Raw genomic sequence first — 22,756 nt, forward strand, 5'->3', positions numbered from 1 at the left:
CGCGTTAGTGCCACATGTAGACCTGATGAATCCAGACAGAGGTATGGTTTTAATCTAAGACATCATTTCAGTTTGCTTCTGAGATTTCCTCTAGTTGCATTTGGTCCCAAATGGGTGTGACTCAAATTTCATTCCAGTTGCAATATTTAGATAATTTGATGACTTCTATTAGTAATTACATTGTTAATGTTTTTTTGTTTCTTTGTTCTAAAACCAAAAACACCTAAACAAGATTTTCTCCCCTGCTCTGAGCAGAAACTTTATCAGTTGTTGCAATGGAACTGGAACTAAGGGATTTCCTCAGTCTTCTACCAGAGGATGGAACTGCAGCGTTTTTCCTGCCACATCTTCTTCACTGCAGCCAGAGGAAGCTGCTGACCTAAAACAATGAAAGTCTCTCTGTCCTTGAGTGCACGGCAATGTGCTGGAATAAAAAAGTAAATGAAACAAATAGTAGAACTACGTATAAGGTACCGTGGGACTCCTCACATAAATCTCCTTATTTCTCAGCTGAAACCTTACGACAACTATTGAATGGCAGCAGTTGTCTGAGGCAAAGCATCTGTTTTGAAGCTAATGCTATTGCACTCTGACACAGGTCAGCAAACCAGAATTCCTGCCGGGTAGAACTGAGTGGTGGTTGGGCTGGTGAAAACAGCTATTCAGCTGTTTGTTAGGCAGGATCACTCGTCTTCTCAGTGAGGGTGAACTGGCCAAAGCAGCTAGAGAATACAGACTGTACAATTGGACATACAGTGCTCACGGGAAGCAAAGCTGGGAGTCAGTCTTAATTCTGTGTGTGGTAGTTAGATCACTGACCTAGGGAGGAGTTTAAGCTCAGGCATGTGTCTTAACTGTATGAGTAAAAGTAAGTGCCTTACTCTTCCAAGTGGAATTGGGCCCCACTTACTTCATTTTGCAACATAGACATTCCCTTGAATTCCAGCTGGCAAAACCAGTCAGCTGCTCTGTCATCTTAATTACATGCCCGTGCAGGTGTTACACTGACAATATTTTCATTTAGCAATTCACAAAAAAAGGCCATAAATCAAAGAGAAACGCAGGTGTTCCCAAGGGGAGTGGAAGATACGGACTACCACTTGCTTGTTTTTTTTTTTTTTTGTTCTCTCTCTTCTCCTGTTGTACTGTCAGCAGACAAGCATTTGAAGTATCGCTAGGTCACAAATCCAGCTGAAAACTTATTTCTTCTAAGTTTTTTGGTACGCGTCTTGGGTACTTGTGCATGTACCTACTGATGTTTGTCTGTCTTTTGGGCAGAAAACATCCTTCTGTTCCTTCATCTGGAATTCAGTCATAATAAACTGTCACAATGTTTATGACCTTCTTATGAATGCAGTTTGGTTTTTTTTGAGAATCTACCACAAATAAAACAATTGCTCCATGATCCAATAACCATCTAAAGGCCTCATTAGCTGACATCATTGACTGTCAAATCCATTTTCACTGAAGCTGTAACGTTACTTAAACCTGTAGAAGTCACTCAGAAGAGATCATCTACACTGGAAATAAAATACATTTTTTTTAAAAGAAGAACGAAAAAAATAGTTTAACTTACCTATGTAGCATTCCTGCTACAGCCACAATGATCTAATTTACTAGTAGGGATTATGCCGGTTTCAGTAGAATCTTTCTACCTTAAGAAAGGCCAAAGTGATTTAGACTTGTTCCAGAGAAGCAACTTCCTTTGTTCTGGTGGCTGTAAAGCCCAAATGTTTTGCTTTGCCTGCCTGTCCCATCCGTCCTTCCCTCTTGTGTGACACAGGGCTAACGTGGAGTTGGGCTATTAAAACACAGCTGGGTGGCACGACGATACCCGCTCTTACTGCTTTCATTTTTGACCAGCATCAGCCATAATGCTGCTGCTGTTTCCCTCTGTCAACGATGCTTCATTTGCCTGGGTCTGCACTACAAAACTGACAGCAAAACCATTCCACCGCAGGAGTTAAGATGCATCAGAGCAAAGCTCTTAGCTAGAGTAGTCACCACATTTTGCCTTTCACTGTCTGAATTTCATCAGGCTGATTTCAGCATAACTTTGTCTGTCTTGTAATTATTTTCATAACAGAAAAAACAAGAACATCTTGTGCAACCATGCTCCCTCAGCCATTGCATCTTTTAAATTAACTGTCTTGAAAGATGTTACTGGATAAAATTATAAAATAATACAACAAATAACAGAACTAACTTGTTAGTTGTTCAAGTATATGATAGCATATGTATTTTAAGTGTGAACCAACGGATAAAGTGATAACCAAATACCTGTTTTCCAAGCAATATCTACTAACAAATCTGACCAGTAAAATGTGAGAGCAGATACCTAAAACAAATTCTGCTGTTACACAGGGTTATTTACAAACTTAAAAAAATAAAAAGGAAAGCACATTTCATTTGACTCTTCCATGTTCCTCAGCAGTTAAATAACGTGCATTAGGCATCACCTAGAATATGTTCAGCTTGCAAGATACTAGTTTTATTTAGAGAAAAAATTTATAAGCTGTTATATCCATTCAGCTGTCTTAGTCTATGGCCCTTTCGTTAGCCATGGGCCACCAGATGAAATCTTCCAAAACACATGTGAAGGTGAATTGTCCAGGAGCTAGACAGTATTTCTCAAGAAGTGCTTCACTGAAGGTGGACCTTGGAGAATCACTGTGGTAGAATGTTTTCATCAGTCTAGTGTGTCTGCTTACCTTTACACTTGAACTGATTGAATAATCTTGGGAACAAAGATTGTTTGTCTGTAAGGGGGAAAATAGCTTTTGTTAACATGGATTTTATCAAAAGAATAGTCTATCCATATGGCCAACAGAGTCCAATAGATCCCAGTACCTTCTAAACGTGGTTAGATTTAAAAACAGCTATAAAATGCACTGAAGGGTACATTTTAATGCACTTTAGCTGGCTGATGATGAAAAATCCAACATGCTGCTTCTGCAAGTTAAAGTCTGTTTCTACATCTCTTTCTGTGTACTCTTAAGTCAACTTTGTTGTACTTTGTTGTTACCTGTGCAAATTTAGCACAGTATATTCTGTCCATCAGAATGGTTTAGAAAGTGGAGCTAGATTGTGTTTAACATTCCAGCCTGTGGTTTTGGTATAGATACACGTGTCATTATGTAGTTGTATATCTCCATATCGACATACATACACACATTTTGAAATGTTCCCACTGCTCTCTTTCTGCCAATTAACTATGATGCATACCTGTTGTGCTCTGAATTTTGAGTACAGGAAAGGGTTGCTTTTAAAATTGTATTAACTTTATAGAAACAAGAACTTTCAAAATCCTTCAAGGTTCAAGTTTTTTTCATATTGCCAAAGCAAGGCAATAGCGTCTGTAAAGCTAAAACATGTCCTTTAGAAAGAAATGACTGTTTTAGTTTTTCAGTACTCTGTTAGGGGTGATGACTTCAGCTTTATTTACCAACTGCTCTTTTTGTTTTAAATGAAGATTGAGAGGGAGTCTGACACTACTGGCACTTCTTCGGTACAGAAACACTCTGTCTCATGACGAATTTGTTTTAAATAAAAATCTGTCATTTTGATTTCATAGAATCATAGAATGGTTTGGGTTGGAAGGGACCTTAAAGCCCATCCAGTTCCAACCCCCTGCCACGGGCAGGGACACCTTCCACCAGACCAGGTTGCACAAAGCCTCGTCCAGCCTGGCCTTGAGCACTGCCAGGGAGGGGGCAGCCACATTTCATGATGGGAAGCTGAAGCAATAGTCAGTTAACATCCAGTCCCTTGGCTACTCCTGTTTTCTGAGCAGCAGCGCTCAGGCAAGTACAGTCGGGTGGCTTGCAACATTCCAGCCTCCAAGCACGAATACTGAGCCATAAAATATTGCTGGATGCCTGAACTGGTTCTGAGTTCACTGGCCTGTCTGTGAGCCCCGTTCTGCACCTTTAAACATAATGAACTTCACTGAGCTAGATGAGCTCCTACCTTCCCTGGGGAGCACTGTGTAGGTTGCCTCCATGCCCGCGTGGATGTGGTCAGTAACGTGGCAGTGCAGTAGCCAGGTTCCAGGGTTCTGCGGGGTCATTTCCACAGTTTGAAATGTCCCAGGGAACAGATCAAAGACGTCTGCCCGGTAAACCCCTGTTTGCTTCAGGACAGAAAGAAACAATGGTTAAACAGCGTGGCATTGCCAGATGGCAGTAATTTAAGCTACCTTCTACGCATACTCCCACCGAACTTTTTAATCACAGTTGAGTGAAATGACATCTACTGTATGTCATTTCTACAGAAGCATCACTTTGTACATCCACTTCATGTTTGAAAGATGAGTAAACTAGCAAACCAAGTGGAAATGAAGGAGAAGTACAGCCGTTGTCTTACCACAGCCATGAAAATTCACAGCTGCCGTGTCAAACCAACTTGTGAGGTTACAGGCCAGCAAATGCTACTGGCAGATACTCTCTGTCGCTTGTAGGTTGATCAAATACAGGTTTGGGGCATAAAAACTTTACGGTCAAATTACAAGTCCTGCTTCATATTGTAACATCTGACTTTTCACCAGAGGTTGCAGTCGTTTGTATTTGATCTACCTCTCATTCTTAACACAGCAAGAAATGAGTGGAGAGGACCTGTTACCTTATACTCAAAGCTGTGGCCATGGAAGTGTGCTGTGTGAATGTCTATTTCATTGCCCATTCCCATCAGATACCAGCTTACTTTATCGCCAACATGCATAGTCAGACCATGCAGATTTCCAAACACCTTTCCGTTAATGGCTGAAAAGGGAAAGAGCAAGACAGAGAAAACAGATAAGACTTTCTGTATTGTTAATTCTCTGAACTTTCATAGAATACAAGATTTGAAAGCCAATGCCAGGCAAAAGTGACAACTTTGAATAGTATAGAGAAACAAAACAATTGGACAGCATATTATGAATGGGTCTGGTTATATTCCGTATTTAACTAGAAAGTAAGACATAGTTAAAAAAAAAGTTCTTTACTGTACACCACTGCTAATATTGCAGCTCTTAATGATCTGCATTTCCTGCAGCTCTTCCTAAAGGGGAAGCTTTATCAGCACGTGCTTTCAGTATAGACATTGCCCTTCCAACTTATCCAGAACAGTTGTTTGCTGACATCAAATCTAAATTTCAAATTTAATTTTTATTCTTTCTGCCCTCAAAATTTCAACATAGAAGCATTTTTATATAGGTTAAAAAAAAAAAGTCATTCAGTGGCATTAACAGTGTTTTCAAACAGTTTGAGTGAAATTTTTCAAGCCTTCCACCCTGGAACGGAAATTCAGAGGTGGGGGGGGAGGGGGAAGTCAAATTTATAGGCAATACTTTCAAATATATAATTTTATAGGGTTTCCAGAGTTATGTTAACTAAATTGGGAAACATACCATGCATTTTATTACTCTCAAGGAATTCCTCATCCTCTTTGTCAACAAGGTGTGGGTTGGTAGAATAGGTTTTAATGTTTTCATCCAAGTACCATGACTCATTTTCATCAAAAACCATAAAAAGAAGAGCAAATTGAACTTTCTTTTCAGTATTAAATGATGGCAAATAATGTCTGTTACACACAACAAGTGTGCCTATTAATCCACTGTAGGTGTCCTGAAATTACAAATGAAAAATCATGTAATTGCAAGGTGTGACTAAGCAGGAGCACTTTTAATGCCAGACATGAATCCTCTTACTATTTTTACAGCTGTCAGTATCTGGGAATAAAGGTAGCCAGTGTCAGACAAACAAGGTTATTTCTTCACTGTTAACATACTACCCGTGGATCAAGTTCAAAGGACTATGAAGAGTAACTGCCTCTTTTTCATCTCTTGCTAGAAATAAACATTTGTTCCATTTTAATTTCTTGCTCATCTTTTTTTTTTTTTTCCCAAATTTGTTTTAGGTTTTAGGATTTTGAGCTTGGTTTCCATTCAAAATATACTTCTTGACACTTTCTTATTGAAGGAACATGAAGGAACAAATACATTAATTTCCATTAAAAAATATGTGTCATGTTAAGTTAACGGGTGCTTGTACAAAAATGGCAGATTTACGTTCCACAGTTGCACGTTCGTTGTCCCACACACGACTGATTAGATATTGAGCAAGCAATAAAATGTTAGCTTTTAGAATGAAATCTGAGTGAAGTGGTCTACAGCAACAGCAGAAGAACCAGGGAGCAAGAACATGAAGGGCTGTGACTCTCAAATTCTGCCCTGACTTTCTTGCATTATTCAAGAGGCATTTAAATTCAAAGATATGGTAAAGGAGGAATGACTTGACAGAGAAAGCAGAAGGAGTTTCAAACTCATCTCCCTTTTGCTGTAAGTATAACTGTGTTGAAGTCATGGACAAGACCCTTTAGACTGATATTAATAATATACCTTAATGATGTCCACTGTTGAATGGTACGCCCATGCAATGCAGTGTGGATCTCCTCTCTCAGAACTAGATCTCTCTGGGATTTTCCAGATGTAAATTTTTGTTTCACCTGAATTAAATAAATATTGATGAATTTGAGAAGTTTTCTGTGTGCTGATCTATAAGAGGTCATCCTGAAACAGATGTTATCTCCACTTACAGCTTATATTTGTCTTGAACTTCCTCCTCCCAATCACTGCACTGGCTAGCTTATTGTTACTTCCCTTCTGCAGATGCCTGACTCTTCTTGCCAACTTTTATTTTTTTTGTGTGTGGCTGCACTGTCCAGTTTACCATATTTAATTAAAAAAAATTGTACCTTTTGCAAAGTTCACAGACAAACTTCTGAAATAACAGCTAGCATAAGCTATGCTCTCCCTACAGAGCCAAACCTGTTTGCTTTCATGAAAGGTGCAGCCACGCTGCGTCAAAAAATCACTGATCTGTCAAGGGCTAGGATATATAGCAATCGTTAGCAGGGCGTTTTAGTTGTAGAAATATTTGTCATAATCAGCATCAAAAATGTAAGAACCTGAGGTAAAACCAAACAAAACCAAAGTCTTTCCTGCTATCCTAAAATGAAAGCTTGCTAAACCTTACTAGATGGCTTGATGTTACCTGCTGGAAATAAACAAGCATGCTTTGATACCTGGGTTAGTTACAGCAACAACAGAACTGTCTGTTTTCACTCCATGGGCATGTATAGAATAAGGTCTTGATGCCAAGTTCTTAAAAACTATTATAATTTTATCTCCAATATTTGACATAAGCAGCGGCCCTGTTGGATTGAAAAGAAAGATTAACTTGGTTTTACAAAAGATCAGACCAGAGAGAGAGGAAGAGAGAGAGTTTGTTGTGTTCAAGTACACAACAGTGGCTTATAATTCAACTAAGAACTATACATGGATAATGTCGTTCACTGTGATAAGCCAACCTGAGTGGCTGAAGTTAGGCATCTGAGTTTCAAAAGCTCTGAGCATTTACTGTGTATCTGAAGTCAGTTTGGATGTTGCTGCACAGTTTTATGCTGACTTTGAAAATACTGACCCATGATCAGGCAGCAAACCAGAAGGGTTTTTTTCTTGTAAAACAAGCAATGTAATCTTGCAAGGAATGCACCATAATAAAAGAAGTAGCAATTCCATGTAGGATTAGGCACTTTGTGTGGGCAGAACTATACTCAGTATTATTCAAATAATAACTTTGTGTTTTGTTTCACTGCATTTTTCCCAGTTTCAAAAATGAACTTCATAATGACTGTACCTTGAATTTCCAGGTGCTGCTGCTCCTCTGCTCTGTTTTTGGGAGTACTGAATGTCTGGTCCGTGTACTCGCGATATACTACCTTTCTGTACTTTGAGCCAATGAATTTGTCTTCTTTATTTAAAAAGGGATTGCCAGGGCTGGAAAAAAAAAGAAAAAAAAAAGACAATAGAGATCAGAATACGTCGTACATGTCTTCATTTATTTTAAAACATCTTTTGCAGGTGTGTCAATTAACCATCAAACAAAAATCCAGCTCAGTGAAACCGTAATCTCATAGACCACTGGTATCTTCAAGATGAAAACATTCTTGTTAAGCTGGGAGGCTTCTCTTAACCTGGAAGGTTAAAACAACACTGTAAGTAGACCAAGTCTGTACAGCATTTGAGACAATGCTGAGTGCTTGGTCTGGCAGATATTTCAAATTGCAAGAAGTCATACCAAAAAATAGAGCCCTCAGTGACTTCTGTACATCTGAAATGAAGCCTAAAACTTGTAAAGTGTAAGTGCCTTGCTGAAATGAAACATGAGGGACTGATTCTCTGCTGAGATCATGAGGGCTGGAGACAGTGGGGGAAAAAAAGTCTGGTAACAGCATAGTCCATATTGGGCTTAGAACTATGACAGAGTCCTCTGTGGTATGCAGGGCAAGGAAATGGGCTATCAAGGTGAGGAAAAATAAGAAAATACAATGAGGTCAATAAAAAAATATAGGCAGTTACAATCTACTACTTGAACCTCAAATGAAGTTATACATGTGGAACATATAGAAATTCATCAGTTCATTGTTTAGCCTCTTCTGCTAATTGGCATGAACTATTTGATCCAATCAGTTCCCTCTCATTGAGATTCAAATACTGGGAATAAAACACCAAGGCTACAAGCTTCATCATAGTGAATGGGTTCGGTCATGGACTTACCTTGTGTAAGCTAATGAAATTGAGAGGAGTGAAAAAAAACCTTACTCAGAGTACAGGTAAACATGAGACAAAGATGTTACACATTGTAAGTAATCAAGCATTAGGACAAAGTAGTCATCGTATCTACAACTTAATGAACATTTTAAGCATTCCACATAAAGGACTGTACCAACATCAGTAAATAATGAATGCACATGCACTACCCAGGATTCATGAAAATCTGCAGCTGCCCCAGAAAAGATTTATACTGGACTGTTTCACAAACATCATTCTGTCTGGCTCACAGTTAAATGGCAACATTGCTGGAGAAGGACCACAAATTCAGGTGAGCCCTCAAAATACATGTGCAAAGAAAGTGTGTCTAGAAGTGCCTGGAGGAGGAGAAGGTTCAGAGAAGTGAGTTGCTCCTTCGCTTTTTTGCATTTTTTTCCCTTGTGTGTATTCCAAAGTACCTTTCCTCGTGGTATTGATGCCGCTCAAATTCCCACGTCCTGTTAGGAGAATAGTCCCATTCAACTTCCACTGCAGCAATGTAGTAAGTCTTTTCATGCAAATACATAGACACATCCACATTCCACCAATGGCATTGTTTCACTTCGTAATTCTGTTTCATGCCCCCCGTGTAGTGATCTGTTGTCAGGCATGACACCTCGAAAACTCCTGGAGGTCGTACAAGAAACAAAGACTTGAAGACAAAAATCTGTTACTAGTAGATCTTGAGATTGTATCATCACTTGTGTTGATTTAGTGTTTAGAGACTGAGACACAGGCTTTTGCTCGTATAAGATCCAAATTTTTAATGTAGTATGGCTACTTGTAGTAATAATAAAATTCAGCATTCATAGAAGCTAGAAAACCCAAGGCTTTAGCATTAAGAGCTTACGTCCTATGAACACAAGTTTGCTGACCAGTTTTAGAACCCAAAGGATCAAAATATCAGCTATTTAAAGCTTGCCTCTAAGCATAAAATGTTTATAGGCAAATGGTTTCTAAACTAATAGCAAGATTTTTTAAACAAGACATTTACCTTCAGAGTCAGGCTTCATAATAGCTGTAAGAAATGTATGTGGAAACAGATTTGCTGTATCCCTTCGTGTTCCTTTAGTTACGAATGTGTTTTCTGAGAAGTATATCCCGTGGACATCGACTTCTGACCCCAAGCCCATCAAATGCCAGGAAACCACACTTCCTTTACACATCTCGAGACCAGGTTGATTTCCATACATATAACCATTAATGGCTGTAGAAGATATCAGGAAGCAAAACCCACCCTGATTAACACATTACTTAACTCTGCAATACACATTAAATAATACACACTTCACACAGAATCACAGAATGTTAGGGATTGGAAGGGACCTCGAAAGATCATCTAGTCCAATCCCCCTGCCGGGGCAGGATTGCCTAGACCATATCACACAGGAACGCGTCCAGGCGGGTTTTGAATGTCTCCAGAGAAGGAGACTCCACAACCTCTCTGGGCAGCAATGTGCCCTCGCTGCAAAGAAGGGGACCGGTACCCTGGGCTGCAGCTGGCAAAGTGTCGCCATCAGGTCGAGGGAGGGGATCCCTCCGCTCTGCTCAGCACTGCTGAGGCCACACCTGGAGGACTGAGTCTGGTGCTGGGCACCCCAGTACAAGAGAGACACGGACGGACTGGAGAGAGTCCAACAAAGGGCCACAAGGATGATGAAGGGACAAGAAAGCGTCTCTCCTATGGGGAAAGGCCGAGAGAGCTGGGACTGCTCAGGCTGCAGAGGAGAAGGCTCAGGGGATCTCATCAATGTATGTCAGTACCTGCAGGGAGGGCGCAAAGAGGAAGGAGCCAGGCTCTTTCCAGTGGTGCCCAGTGACAGGACCAGAGGCGATGGGCACAAACTGACACGCAGGAGGTTCCCTCTGAACATCAGGGAACACTTTTTCACTGTGAGGGTGACCGAGCACTGGCACAGGTTGCCCAGGGAGGCGGTGGAGTCTCCATCCTTGGAGGTATTCAGAAGCCATCTGGACAAGGTCCTTGGCAACCGGCTCTGGGTGACCCTGCTTGAACAGGGGGGTTGGACCAGACCACCTCCAGAGGACCCTGCCAACCTCAACTGTCCTGTGATTCTGTGAAAATCCTCCTTTCAGCTACATCATCTGTAGGGCAAAGGTCGGTTTTCTCTTGCTGCCTGGTTGCATTCATAGGGGTTGCACATGGGCTACAGACCTAATTTCTTCTGTCTGCTCAGAGTAGTACATAACAGTGCTAATGCTCAACTGCCATGCAAGACACTGAACAGCTGGTGTTATATTTTCAACTACCACATTTAGCTGAAATGGAATTTCATTCAAACATGGTTTTGTTTCCAATGGAAAGAAATGAAATGTCTCTGCCACTATACAGTTTCCCAGTCTCCAACATAAGATTACAAAAGTAAAAACCTTATTGTAGAGATGAATATTTGGCTAACTAATAATTTTCTTACAGTGCATTTTGTTAGACTCTTGGAAGTCCTCATCATCTTTGTCGATTTTATCAGGATTTAGTGTAAACATCAAAATATTGTCATCCATGTACCAGCTCAGATTCTCATCAAATACGGTAGCAAGTAGAAAAAATTCCATGTTCACATTTTTCTGTTGAGAAGAAAGAGCACAAAGGGAAATAGAAATGAGTGAACAGAAAATGTCAGAAAAAAATTATATGTGCATAATAATTCATGAGTATAATTCACAAAGTAGAGTAAATGCATACATTGATACTCCATTCTGATAATCTCAAAGCTCTCTAATTGCTGTGTGTCTGGTGACTAGATATCTGCTGCTAATGCTCTTCCTACTAGCAGGAGCCACCTCTGGAAATTAATGTGTGTTTGGGTCTCTAAAGTCTCTGCATTTTTCTTGTCATTCTCATCCTAGCTGAGACTTGAATGCCTGTGGTTGCTCATTGCCATGGTGGTTTCACAACACAGTGTCTGTCTGTCTGGAGCCAGACTGATTTTGCTTTTTTTTAAAAAAAAAAACCAAACCCCCTGTCTTCATTTTATGTATTCCCCTCAGCACATGGGTGAGGCTGTGATGTGAAAGGGGGTGGTGCTGAGCGGTCGTTGATGTGGCAGGCCCTGAGGACACCACTCAGGGAGCGAAAGCAGATTCAGCTACAATGGTGCAAATGCTTCCATTTTCCTTCTTTGACTGACCTGTTTCCCAGAGGGAAGCAGAGCTCCTTTCCTGCACACCAAGAGAGGACCCACGAGGCCGGAACTGGTGTCTCTGACCGCATCCACAGCTGAGTAATAAAGCCAGGTTAAACAGTCCGGATCTCGGTCTGTGGGGCCCACATCTTCTGGCACGTTCCACTCGTATGTAAACGTAGCACCAGGACTCACGTGAGAGGCTGGAGATTCGGTACCTATTACAGAAATCAACATCAGGAGTTATGTCTAGTGAACATTGTTTATTTCATCCCCTTTAACACATCAACGTGTACGGCAGGTTGCTCCCTGGTGCTGGAGGATCCCGGCCCGCAGGCCCACCTCTGGAGGCGGCACCGTACGAGGCCCCCTCGTCGCTCTTGCGGTAGCTCACGCCGTGGGGCTGGATGCTAAATGGGCGGCTGGCGTTGTTCCGGAAGGTCACCCTGATGCTCTCACCCACTTCGGCCTTGATAACAGGGCCTAGAAAAGAGCGCAGGATCTAATTACAAGATGTTTCTGATAAGAGATGGTTTAGTAAAATAGGCCTCAAAGTAGGCCCTAAAAGTAGGCCCTAAAAGACCTACTCTGTGTAACCTTTAGACAGAATCAGCTTTCCTGTCCATAATTTTCCTTTCCACTAAAATAACAGTACGTTCTGAAGCTAACTGCACGTTTTGCAGACAGGGTCTGCTTCTGGGACTGATCACGCTTAGAGTAAGAGTCATCACTGACTCCTGCTTGTGCTTATTCTTAGAGAATCCAAGGTCTCTGTTAAATTCCTCACTAATTACAAAGAAGGGCCAAAGATAAACAAGGTTGTGAACAACATCTTTGTAGTGTCTTAAATGACCTGATTCACAGCTCTGGCACCAGGAGTAGAGAGAAATCCTGTAGGAACCAGAACAGGATCTTCTCCTTGCAGCCACCTGCATGTGTCAACAGAAAGGCACCAACCGCGCTTGCGTGGAAGCGGGGTTATACAGCGGACAGAAAAACTATGGGGGGATTACAACCACCAGAGACCACCCAAGACCCCTTCCCCAATTTAGTACGCATGCACAAGGACGTTACATAATGTATTAGCATATCCATAAGGTTTCTTGGAATAGGCGGGCTTTTCTCAGGAATTGTATGAATATTCATTTTTCTATAACGTATATAATGAGCGTGCTTTTGTGCCTCGGTGCGCACGCTAGGAGGAGCGATCCCCCATGTCCCTCGGCTGAATAAAGTAATGCCTGCTCGTGAATGCTAAACCTGGCGTTAAGGAGTTTTATTCCTGATTTCTGTGACATTTCTATCAAGCAACGTACAGATCACCACGAGCTTATAGCAATCACTGGCTGGTTGCTTTTCCCGTTGCATGGGGACCTGCCCCTGGGCCTGTGTGGCCACAGACCAGGTCCCTGGCACATGACCTGATTCACATGGCAGCCCAGCAGCAACTCGACTGCCCAGGTCCCATTCTTCATGGAGGCCCAGCGACATGCAGGACAGTTCCTCCCTCTGGAAAGGGACCTACAGACATTAGCGCCAACCTCAGACTCAGTCCAGAGCCATGCCAGAAGCAGACAGGTTATAAATAGGGCTAGATCTGCCTAGCCTGGCCTTGTAATTCAGAGCCTGATCTTTGGAAACCGTGGCATATTCCCACAGGCAAGCTGGGGACCACCACAGCATTGCCTTCAAGAGCTTTCTTAAACCCTGGTGTGTCCCTTGGAGAGAGCCACAGGCACCAGCATCTGCAGAAGTCAGGGAGAGCCGAGGGCCCCTCCCTTGGAGGTAGAGAGGCACTGCTGGCTAGCCAGTGGCACTGACAGGCTACTCTCATAAATCTTTGACATGGAATAATTTTAAGATATCTTACCCAAGAGTCCAAGATGTGCTTCCTCTGGGAGCCTTTTTTTATGTTCAGTGAAAGAACCATCTGTGTATTCTTTGTAAATGGCTTTTTTATAAGCGCCACCAATTCTTGTCTCACTTTGTTCAAAAAATACGCGAGATTCACTGTGTAAAAGAAATGGCCATAGATGCAAACAGTTCAAGTCATAATGCTCAGCTTTACAAAGGCAGTCAGGACCTCAACCCTATTTTCTAAGGCATGATGTGCTGAGTTTGTTTTTTGAGTCGCCTTTCAGTGATCTGGCCACACACTTATATGCAGTCCCATATAAGGATGTGCAGGAATCATTATCCTTCACGACACTATGCTGTGCTGCCCTTACAGCCGGCACGCTTAGAGACTCATCAACAACAATTTCTAGTCAATATTTCATAACCTGACGTTCACACTTCTTTTTATAAAAGTTACAAATAGTTGAACAACAGTAGATACAAACACCAAGAATATGTAACATCTAAATAGAGATATTTATACACCCTATTTAGCATGTTTATATCAATTCTGCTTGGAAAGTAAAACTTCTTTAAATCAGATACATTTACCTGTCAGCAATTAATTCTTGTCCTGTAAAATGATTCATTGCAGATGGGCCATAATTCCAGATGATCTCTTCAGCAGCAATGAAGTACTGTCTTATCTTTGTACTCTCAGTGTGATCTGTTGTGTATTTCCTACAATCTTTTACTTTAAAAAGGGCCTGCATACCACCTGGAAAAAAAAGGAGGAGGTAGGGAAAACTAGGGAGAAGGAACTGCACTTTGTTTCCTCTTTCCCTGCTTCCAGCAGCTTTTCTCTTCCCTGGAGAATCCCCATACCATTGGTGGATACGCAAATCACAACTGAAAAGGAAGATGAATGATGTGAAAGAATGCATGCCAGCTGAGCTAGGATGTAGAAACACAGCCACAGTATTACAGGAGGCAGACAGGGGTGGTAAAGCCCGTTCTGCTTGTAAAGCTGCAGCTGACGTGGTAGTTACGGAGAAGATCAGGGTGGAGTGGAAACAGTCTTATTAGCACTTCCATCAGGGCCAGGTGCTACCAGGCTGACCATCTTCCCTTTAAATCTAACCAACAGCTTGCTTGTGAAACCCCTGGATCTGTGCACCCCAGGAGAAAGGTCTGTTAGCAAATCTGCTTGCTGGAGATACAAATAATATAATAGAGCTCTTTTACAGCTATGAATTAGGCCAATTTGTAGGATTTAAGTCTCGCCCAGGATGCTTCAACCACATCAGGATGTTGCTTGATGTGACAGCTATTTCAAAACTTATAACCTCTGTGTAGTTGAATCTGTAGGTTAAACACACTCCTTCTTATATCAGGATTTTCAAATCTTGGAGAATGATTTTGAGTTCTGTGTTCCTTCCCACTTTTGTGACAAATTACTTCTCTAACTCACTTATAGGGATACAGAGCATGGAAAAGTGTGGAATTAGCTTCTAAGTATTTCATATGGTTAACAAACACTGGAAATACAGGGAAGAGAAATGCAGATCATCTCTGCCTATTAGCCAAAGTGCTTTCCAGAACATGTCCTTGTCAGCAGGCAAGTTAGCCTGCCTGTCCTGTGCCCCTTGCCCAAACATGGAATGAGCCCAACTTTTTTGTTGGCAAACAGAAAATTGTAATTAATTACCTTCAGTAAGAGGCAAACATCATGCTATTGTTTGTCTAAAGTCGAGACTTGCAAAAGTGCAGCTGTGCCAATTGCTGCCAACTGATAGCAATTTCCCTTTCAGACAAGAATTTCCTTGATTTCCGTGGCTACATGCTCAAGCCCATCTAATTCTAGGCATTTCAATTACTGTGAGAGTTTTGTTACCTAGAGGAGAATATCATCTGGCACATAACCAGGTCAGGAGTACTGCTAAAGTGACTCAGTAAACTGTTAGCTCAAGCTAAAAAAAATTCTGATTACTGGAACTTATTTTGTACCTTCAATGTGGTCATTCACTTGGCAGCTGAGCAGCCATTCCCCAGGACTCCGTGGTATCATGACAGCATCAATAAATGTGGCTGGGAAGAGGTTGATGGTGTCCACTCGATGATGCCTTTCTATCAAGGTCTGTCCGTGAAAGTAGGCGGAATGGATATCAGCTTCATTACCCATGCCAAAAAGATGCCATTTCACCTTGTCTTCCACACACATTGTGAGGTTTGGGAGGTAGCCATACAGGTACCCGTTGATTGCTGAAAGAAATGTTATTTATTGCAGTTACCTTCACAGATCTTTTCTTCAAAAGCAGGTGTCATACAACCATCACTCTATTCTTCAAAATAGAAAGAGGCTCAAAACAAAACTGCACCTCTGAAAGTGAGCCTGTATCAGACACACGCTGCTTCTGCACAACTATCCTCCTGACCAGCAGTTCCTGCTGTGATTCTGGGATCTGTGACAGAGCCAAAGGTATCTTCTTTGCTGACACTAACAGTAAACACTGTTTGTCTAAACTGCGACATTATAGTACAGAGTTCAGGGCTAAGAAACAGAGGAAAGTAACACAACTCTAGAGTGCCAGGGAAGCTCTACTGGCAAAGAGGTTCTTGGCCCCTAAGAACTGTATATCACAACTCCATTGTCCATTTGATTGGACAATATTTGCCATCACTTTTAAATTTTTTTATAATTTAAAAGGACCTTTCTTAATCCTTCTAGAAAAAGCCTTGCTTAAAAAAAAATAAATTCTCTACAGTTCATCTTTAACAGAGACAACACAAAAGTATTACTTCACCATATCAGTAACAAGCAGCATTAATATAACATTCTCTCACAGTGCATTTTATTGCTTTCCTGGAAGTCCTCGTCATCTTTGTCAACTTTGGAAGGCTCAGAACAGTATGTCCTGATATTATCCTCTAGGTACCAACTGAGATTTTCATCCATCACAGAAAACATAAGGATAAATTCAGCATCAAAGTGTTTATCATTGCCCTTATTCATTGTATCTGAAAAAGAAAGCAGTATATTCAAAGTCTTTGGCAACTGACATTATTTTTTCATCAGTTTTAAGTGTAGTATCAGTAGGGCTGGTCACTGTTTACTTCATATTTTGCCTCTTTTCTTGAGTAAGAGTGTACACATAAACTTACAGACGCTCAGAAAACAAAAATCGGTTTTGACGTTACTATAAAGTAGCTTTACTAAGAATAAATACTGCCTGTGACAAGATTACAGTGAATCTGTTTCTCATATCAGTGTTTACACATCCTTTTACATTAGTAGCATGAACACATCGCACTCATATGGATTTGTGGACAAAGTATTCTGCAAATTAGATTTGTGGTCACACACAAAATCAAACTACTTCCTATACTACTGAAAGGCAGCTAATTGAGAAGACAAAAAGCTGCTATTTCAAAATTAACTGTAATCTTCTCCTCTTCCAGTAAATTATTTCACTGATATTTATCAATAACCATTACCAATCACCTTGCATATGTATTTATTTACTTATTTATTTATGGCTTACCTTTCCTGCAAACGATTAAAGGCCCAACAAGCCCTGAGGCAACATCTCTTGGAGCATCTATGTGGGAGTGGTAAACCCTGGTTATGCAGTCTGCATCTCCCTCTGCTGGACCTTGATCTTCTGTCACGTCCCATGTATAAGTGTACTGGCCTCCAGGCTGCACAGCATCATCTCTCTTTTGCAAATCTTTGGTGTTGTCAGGATAAAAAGCACCTGAAGAATGCCACGCAGCCACCGTTAACACAATTCATTCACCTGCCGTGCTTTAAAGTTGACTACATGTTGCAGTAACCTGGAATGAACATCTGAATACAGGGGGAAAAATAAATCTTTAAAATCAGGTGAGTAGATCTTTCCCTTCTCTTCGGGAGTCTCTTCATTTGCCTTTGAATTCCATGGGAGTGCTTCGATTAATGGCACATTACATGTAGTCCTTAATTTATTAGGAGAACACTATGTGCTGCTGCTAAAAAGATAACAATTCAAATATTTGTGAAACATTTGTTAAATATTAATCTTGGAAACTGTTCTAAAATATTGCATATATCCTCAGGGAATACAGGTGTTGCTGGAATGAGAGCAACAGAAAAAAAAATGTAAACCTTGTTCCAGAAGTGCATGTACTGCTACATAACACACTGCTCTGCTCCCACAGAGTGTGTCTGTGTTAAGCCACACATTAGTTGTAATGAAAAACTTCAGGAAACATTAGAAATTAAGCTGATACTTCATAAATTCTTCTAATTAAAAATTTTTAAGGAATCCTTTTGAGACAACATCATATTCTCAACAATTCACTCGCTGTTTTTAAGGCCCCCTACCAGAACTGCCAACAACCGTACCGTGGTGCCGCCTGGTGCAGAAAATCCCCCGTCGCCCGTGCGTCAAGACAGCTATTGCAAGGGCAAGACGTCACTAATCCCAGCGGCACCCCCACAGCGCATCTGAAAGGCTGTCAGACTTTTATCTCATCATTAATTTATTACTAAGCAGGAGCTGTTTCTCCATTTTAAGAAATTCTTGTGTATCTCATATACAATAGATACAAATGTAGTGTTAAGAATTTGGAACTGTAAGTTATCACTGTTAACGATTTCTTCACAACAGCATCAATTTTTCCTTTGGATATCCTCAATACCTGCATCTCTTATATGCCTTTATATTCTTATTTCAGGTGAAATGTAAATACTGTTATTTCAGGTGAAATGTTGATCTAAAATTGCTTTCTTTATGAATTCCACTTGTGGCTTTGTATTTTGCACTTGAAAAAATTATCAAACGTCTTAGCTCCTATTTTAAATTGATTGTCTCGTGTTTTAAATCTTTATTTACTTGAACAGTCTTCTCTTTGATGAGAGAATATCACTTACACTCAGAGGAATGATCAACTTCTGATAAATTCTGGCACAGAACGGATACAAGCTTACCTTCATTTTCCTTTGTGTATCTTACACCATGTGGATGCAGTGTGTAGCTTCTGGAAGCAAAGTTTTTCAAGTGAATAATAATGGAATCTCCAACTTCTCCCTTAATGATAGGGCCTAAAAAACCCAACCAGGAAGGTTTGTCAACTATCACATCATATAAGTGATTGGTGTACTGAGTGTAGACAGCCTTCTTGTAAGTGCTTCCTATCCTGTGGGGTCCTCTGTTGAGAAAGATTCCAGCCTGCCTGTGAAGAAAATACACAAACACATCTGTAATGTCAAATACTCATCTCATATTTGAATGGTGTTCATCAGCAGGGGCTCAAATAAAGACCAGGCCTCCGTAGCGCTGTGCACAACTCTATCTGTGTGTAGGAGTAAATATGTCTCTTATTGTAGAGTTAGGCACCCATATAGAGATTAAATATTATGCACCAACCTGAACTTTTTTTCTACGTATGTTTTAGACTGACGATAAGGGTATTTGATACAATTTCAGGCAAATTTGAGACTGTATGGACAAGGCACGTAATAGTTCTTATCGCTCGAAACTTCTGTACTTGCATGCTTAAACTGCTGTATAATTTTCCATGGCCTGTTAAAAACAATAATTTCCATCACCACGCTGTTACAGTGACTGCATAGTCCTTCCTCCAGTGCAATGAACAGCACACTTTTCAGCTGCAAAAGACATTTAACATGTCTGGACATGAGCAAAACTACAAGGTGCTGCTAACGTCCAGTGTGTGCTTGGCAGCGGGGAGCATGCAGTGCTGAAATGAGTGAGCCCAAGCCCTCAGCTTGCTCACCAGTCATAGATGAAGAATCACAGCATCACAGCTTGATATGGATTTACCCCAATTAAGTCTCATTTTCACAGATTCAGCCCAAGAATGTACAAACGGGTCACATGAGAGCAGGGACCTAGCCATGGCCTCAGTCACTGAGCGCCTTATCTACTGGACCATTGCTCCTCTCAATTAATGAAACACATTAAAAATGAGAACTTGGCTAGCGAGGAAACAGCCTAACCCATGAGCTAAAATGAGACTGATGGAGGTGGTATTTCCTACATGAGGCAGCAATACCTCTGAGCTGCGTAGCTATCGTGGATACGCTGCTCAAGCACCACCAGCTGCAGGTGTCTCTGACAACTATCAACTGGCAACGGCTTTGGAGCCAACTTTTGCCTGCTCTGAGGGTCAGGCACCTCTCGTTAAATATTTTAGTCTCTGAGAAGAGTTATCTTTGTGGGAAAAGTGCTTGTATTCGCTAACTGCAATGGTGAGAGGAACTGCCAGCGCCGGCTGTTCAAACCAGGAGTGCTGCTCTTGGCTGATGCAGTTTGCCCAAACTCTAGAGCCTTTCACAGCAAATCCTCCTGCACGTTCCCTGCCCATCGCAGGAGGACGAGCTGTGGAAGTAACCCTGCTCCAGGAGGAGGCAATCCCAGAGACAGGGTAACAATGCCTGAAGTTCAGCAGCCTCCTGCTGAGAGAGATGAGAAGCCAAGCTGACCTGGTTTCATATGCCCAGCAGGCCATGTTGTGAAGCGAGTTAATACTGCCCAAAAATGCAAAGTATTTCCCACAAGGCTGAGCATTGTTTGAGCATAGAGGGAAGGAATTGTTTGTACTTCAGCAAGCACAGATCTGAAGTGTAATTAAAGTGATAATTCAGAGCTCCATGAAACTTGGAGAGCATAAACTTAGTTGTGAAGGCTCAGTTACTGGAAGTCTGAGTGCATGAAGCTTTTTAGCCACAAATTACATCAAACAAATGTGTTATGGCTCATCTTGGACTGTTTAAACAGCTGCCATTTAATTGTAGAGTACTCCTGCTAGCAGGTACACCGCACTCTTCCCTTCTCCTGCTCCTCCTGCCTCTATAAATACCAATCTCCATACAAGCACAGCCTCATAGTTGAGGGGTTCAGGAGGAGAAGAAGAATTGGAGAAGCTGAAGATTAAAAGTACAACAAAAGGGACCGGCTCCGTTGCAGGCATACAGCCACTGGCAAACGGGGATTGGTTTAGCATGCAGCAGGTCATCACAGAGCAGAGCAAAGCAGAGGAAGGGCAGCGAACAGTGGCTTGGTGTATCACAACACTGCTCTGCAATTGTCAGACAAGACGCCCTGCTTCCACCATCTATCAGAATTACTGGCCTGCTGAATCACTGCCACTGTCTTACACATCACTCAGTTTATGAGTGAAAATAAAACAGTTGACTGCTTCATCTCACACCTGATGAAGTGGCTGATTATGGCTGAGATATTCTTGGCTCTCACTGGAGAAAACAAACCACAGGAAATCTTCTAATCCCTCATCTACAGACTAAATGAGAACTGTATTTTAGAGATTTTTCTAATTTCTGATTTCTCTCTTCATTGTTTTGATTTTAGTATAGTCCTACTTCATTTAAAGGCAATGAAAAAAATAGAAGGAAGGGACATTTTTTTCTCTCTCAAATATTTCTCTGATACCTTTTATATCTGAGTTTTCTTTATTGAGTATTCATATCCTCAGGGTGCTCCCCTCCTTCTCACCATACTTATCCTCAGCCTACTTATCGCTTTCACTCTGCACAGGACCCTCCTTGCCCTGTAACAAGCAACCCAGCTTCTCCAGTGTGGATGGGAGGACCCAGCTGTGCTGCTGAACCAGTGAAAATGATCACTGCCAGCAGCAAATGTCTAAAAAAGGAAACCTGTGTCCAACAGGAAAGTTTTAAATTTGTCAAACTTCTGCGTTTAAAAATATAACAGCAAAAGTCGTCTCTTCACTGGCACCTTAGCCATTTAAAATTAAACATCATTAGACATTCAGGGTCATCTTCTAGTCTCTACTTAGTAAATATTTCATTGCAACAAATTCAGAAGAAACCTACGTATTACAATGCTTTTAATCAGCAGAGCATGGGAATGCAATTCTCAAGCAAGCCAGGAAAAAAAATCAAAATTCCCTTATATGTCTGACAGAAAATCCACTGACACTGTGATTCACTTCACTGCCTTCACCGGGTTTTCAGCCTGGCCCTAGTGCCTAAAGCAGACAATGCTGTAAAATCAAACTCAACCAGTGCAAACTGTTTTACTTACTCTTCTTCTGCAAAAAGCTGCCCCGACACGATATCGGTGTTGCCAGGTGCATAGTCCCACAGCGTCTCTGTAATGCCGATGTAGTACTCCCTGTCCACTGCCCCAGCTTGGCCACAGCAAGAAACCAGCAAGCAGCTTAGGAAGAATAGCTTCATTTTGCATTCATGAACCTTGTGGAAAATGTGAAATAAAAACACAGGACGGGCACATGTAATTTCCCTTTATATGTTCTTGTCTCTCCCGCCGCCCACCCTCCCAACCTCCCCCTCCCCGCTCCTGTTTGCTCTGGTGAACACAATAAAAAGTTGCACAATGTCTCTGTGTGACAAGAGTAAACAAAAGATTCTGGTAACCTCGTCAGTTCAGATAATCTTCAAAGAAATTTTTTCAATTTCTGCCAACCTACCATCACGCAAATTACCGTTCAGGCTGTTATCAGACTGGGAATCTTGTCGCCAAATTGAAAGCACTGTAGATTTAAATGGATTTACAGACTTAACCTTGATGACATTCTTCACTATATCACTCTCTCTACAGCTTGTAAACTACTGAGAAAATAACTTCTGTGACGTGCGGCACAAGAACACAACTTTTTGTAAGTGCACTGGGCAAAGCTGTAAGAGACCCGGGTTCCCCCGTCGTCCCTGCTCCTGCGCTGGCACCACCGAGCGCCGGGCAGGCTCTGCAGGTGCAGACCTCCTGCCCGTCTCCCTCGCTCCTTCCCAAGGTACAGGCTGCTGCTGCTTCCCCTCGCGCTGACCTGGTGCGACACAGAGGGAGGACCGAGGGCCCTGGTGCCAGCGCAGAGCTCACACCTGATGGGTGCGGGGACAGGCTGCTGGCCCACGGCAGTGCCGAGGGCCCTGGTGCCAGCGCAGAGCTCACACCTGATGGGTGCCCGGACAGGCTGCTGGCCCACCGCAGTGTCGAGGGCCCTGGTGCCAGCGCAGAGCTCACACCTGATGGGTGCCCGGACAGGCTGCTGGCCCACCGCAGTGTCGAGGGCCCTGGTGCCAGCGCAGAGCTCACACCTGATGGGTGCCTGGACAGGCTGCTGGCCCACCGCAGTGCCGAGG

The 22,756-nt window shown here is 41.9% G+C and overlaps 2 protein-coding genes across 2 annotated transcripts in view; one reads left to right on the plus strand and one right to left on the minus strand.

Moving 5' to 3' along the window:
* LOC137666821 (BLOC-2 complex member HPS3-like) overlaps nt 1–1,348 on the plus strand; it is a 16,486-nt gene extending 15,138 nt beyond the window's left edge. Inside the window, 1 exon segment of the mRNA XM_068407072.1 lies at nt 256–1,348. Within this exon segment, the coding sequence (XP_068263173.1) occupies nt 256–383 (128 nt within the window). The 3' untranslated portion in view covers nt 384–1,348.
* CP (ceruloplasmin) lies at nt 314–21,843 on the minus strand. The gene is made up of 20 exons (XM_068407070.1): nt 21,681–21,843; nt 18,581–18,825; nt 17,154–17,366; nt 16,456–16,629; nt 15,619–15,873; nt 14,224–14,389; nt 13,646–13,785; nt 12,118–12,258; nt 11,782–11,993; nt 11,068–11,218; nt 9,627–9,839; nt 9,052–9,259; nt 7,680–7,819; nt 7,066–7,194; nt 6,380–6,486; nt 5,390–5,606; nt 4,621–4,760; nt 3,970–4,132; nt 2,712–2,759; nt 314–1,655 (listed from the first exon to the last, which is right to left on the minus strand). The coding sequence occupies exons 1-20, from the start codon at nt 21,833–21,835 to the stop codon at nt 1,627–1,629; spliced, it is 3,246 nt and encodes a 1,081-aa protein (XP_068263171.1). The 5' UTR covers nt 21,836–21,843; the 3' UTR covers nt 314–1,626.
* Nucleotides 21,844–22,756: the final 913 nt, after the last annotated feature.

The sequence above is a fragment of the Nyctibius grandis genome, chromosome 8, assembly GCF_013368605.1.
Source record: "Nyctibius grandis isolate bNycGra1 chromosome 8, bNycGra1.pri, whole genome shotgun sequence".
Taxonomy (NCBI): Eukaryota; Metazoa; Chordata; class Aves; order Nyctibiiformes; family Nyctibiidae; genus Nyctibius; species Nyctibius grandis.